The 1,787-nt window shown below is 41.9% G+C and overlaps 1 protein-coding gene across 1 annotated transcript in view; it reads right to left on the bottom strand.

Annotated features, from left to right (window-relative positions):
* Positions 1-310: 310 nt before the first annotated feature.
* Positions 311-1,787, bottom strand: part of ICE2 (interactor of little elongation complex ELL subunit 2) — a 58,782-nt gene continuing 57,305 nt past the window's right edge. Inside the window, exons 15-16 of the mRNA XM_018554633.1 lie at positions 433-688; positions 311-355 (exon numbers count right to left, since the gene is read on the bottom strand). Of these exons, the coding sequence (XP_018410135.1) occupies positions 311-355; positions 433-688 (301 nt within the window). The remainder of the gene's footprint in view (positions 356-432; positions 689-1,787) is intronic.

The raw sequence follows: 1,787 nt of genomic DNA, 5'->3' as shown, positions 1-1,787 counted from the left end.
CCAGTGTTAGGAATGTGCACACAATTTTACACTCATTTGCTGAAACCGCTATGCTTCCTGCACTGCCCTGCACAGCAGCCCTCTGTTAACAATTTAGTGGCTGACATTTGGTTACCTTTTTATAAAGGAAACCTGTACTGAGAGAAATATGAAGGCTGCCATGGCAGACTTTCACCTGAAAATGCTAGCTATCTGGCTGTCTCCAGTTCAATACCTTCTGAATGACTTACCCAAAACAGGTATGTAGGCAAATGAAGTCACAGAGATATCAACATTTCCAACATGCTTAGAAGGTATTAAAGCCAATGGATCAATGACAGTCTGTTCTTACTTTCAGGACAGATTTCCTGAATAACTGTATGCAAGTTTAAACAATTTAATTTAAGTTTAAACAAGTTTCAACAAAGTACAAAAAGAAAACAATCAAATTACCTTAGGAATCCCTGCTTTTGCTGCTGGAACAGGTGGGAAGGTGCAAGGTGGACGGCCATGATGGATGTGGTAGCTTAACAATAGGTTGGGATTCAGTGGCACCCAAGGAACAGAAAGGGAGGAAGGTGCCTTAGGAAGGTCACTATGGGCTTCAAGCAGGTTATATGTTCCCCGTGTTTTATCCGTGCCACTTTTATAGAGGCACACTGAGGAGTCCTTGGAAGCATGGCTCAGGAGGTAAGACCCATCCTGTAGACTGCATGAAAATGAAATACACATTAATAATAGAAATGTATAGTTCACTAATAGTATACATCTATACAAGAAGTCGCACAACATAAACATTTCATTCAACATTTTCAAAATAGCAAAATAACCCACATTTTGCACAAAGCCATTTTCACATGCACAAACCATATATTTTCTGAAAGTAGAAGATATACACAAAAAAACAAAACAATTCAAAGAATATGTTTAAATAATCTACAAAGTGCATACACACACAAAAACTTAAACTGAATCAATATTTGGTATTCATTCTTTGCCTTCGAAATAGCATCAATTCCCCCAGGTAAACCTGCACAGTTTGTCAAGAAACTCAGCAGGTAGTTTGTTCGAAACATCTAGGAGAATGAATCACAGTTCTGTGTATTTAGAGGGTTATTCACTAAGCTGCCTTTGGCAGCCGAGTGAATGACTGAGCCGAAGGGCAATCGGCTATTGACTTCAGCTTTGTACGGCTGATTTCAGCTGCATATCGGGTAAAATCAGCTGTACATGGGCTGGCTTTGGTCAGCTGAACATGCTCTGCATGTTTGGCTGAGCTGAAGTGCAGAAGGAGTTCGACTCAGCCAATCCAACATCTGAATAAGCTGAGCCAAAGCTCTGGCAGTGCACTCGCTGCCGTTCGTCCCTATTCTCATAGGGGCCGAACGGTAGTGAGTGAATAGCCGAACGGCATTTGGCTCGGCTATTCTGCTCGCTACCTCTGATTTCAGGACGTTTGTTCATTTTTCTAATTGTTGGTGGTTTCAAACCGACGATCGACTTCGATCACAGTGGCGAAAAAATTTGAAGGAGCATGTTGGAAAATTTTTCTTGATCAAATGAATTTCTAACAGTGTATGTGGTTTTTGTTCGGAAACTTCATTGCAAAATAGAATGTTAAATAGGGCTGCAACAACTAATCGACATAATCGATTATAATCGATTATTGAAAAAGTTGTCAACTTTTTCAATAATCGATTAATCGGCTTCCGATCAGTTGGCCCTGTTCACGGCTCCACACACGCTGCGCGCCGCACCTCTTCCCCACCTCACGCTCGCCGCTGCCAGACCCGCCCGCATCCACGCCG

This window comes from Nanorana parkeri, unplaced genomic scaffold, assembly GCF_000935625.1.
Source record: "Nanorana parkeri isolate BGI_ZX_2015 unplaced genomic scaffold, ASM93562v1 scaffold167, whole genome shotgun sequence".
Taxonomy (NCBI): Eukaryota; Metazoa; Chordata; class Amphibia; order Anura; family Dicroglossidae; genus Nanorana; species Nanorana parkeri.
Note: the sequence above shows the minus strand (reverse complement) of the source record. Positions and strands in the feature narration are given on the sequence as shown.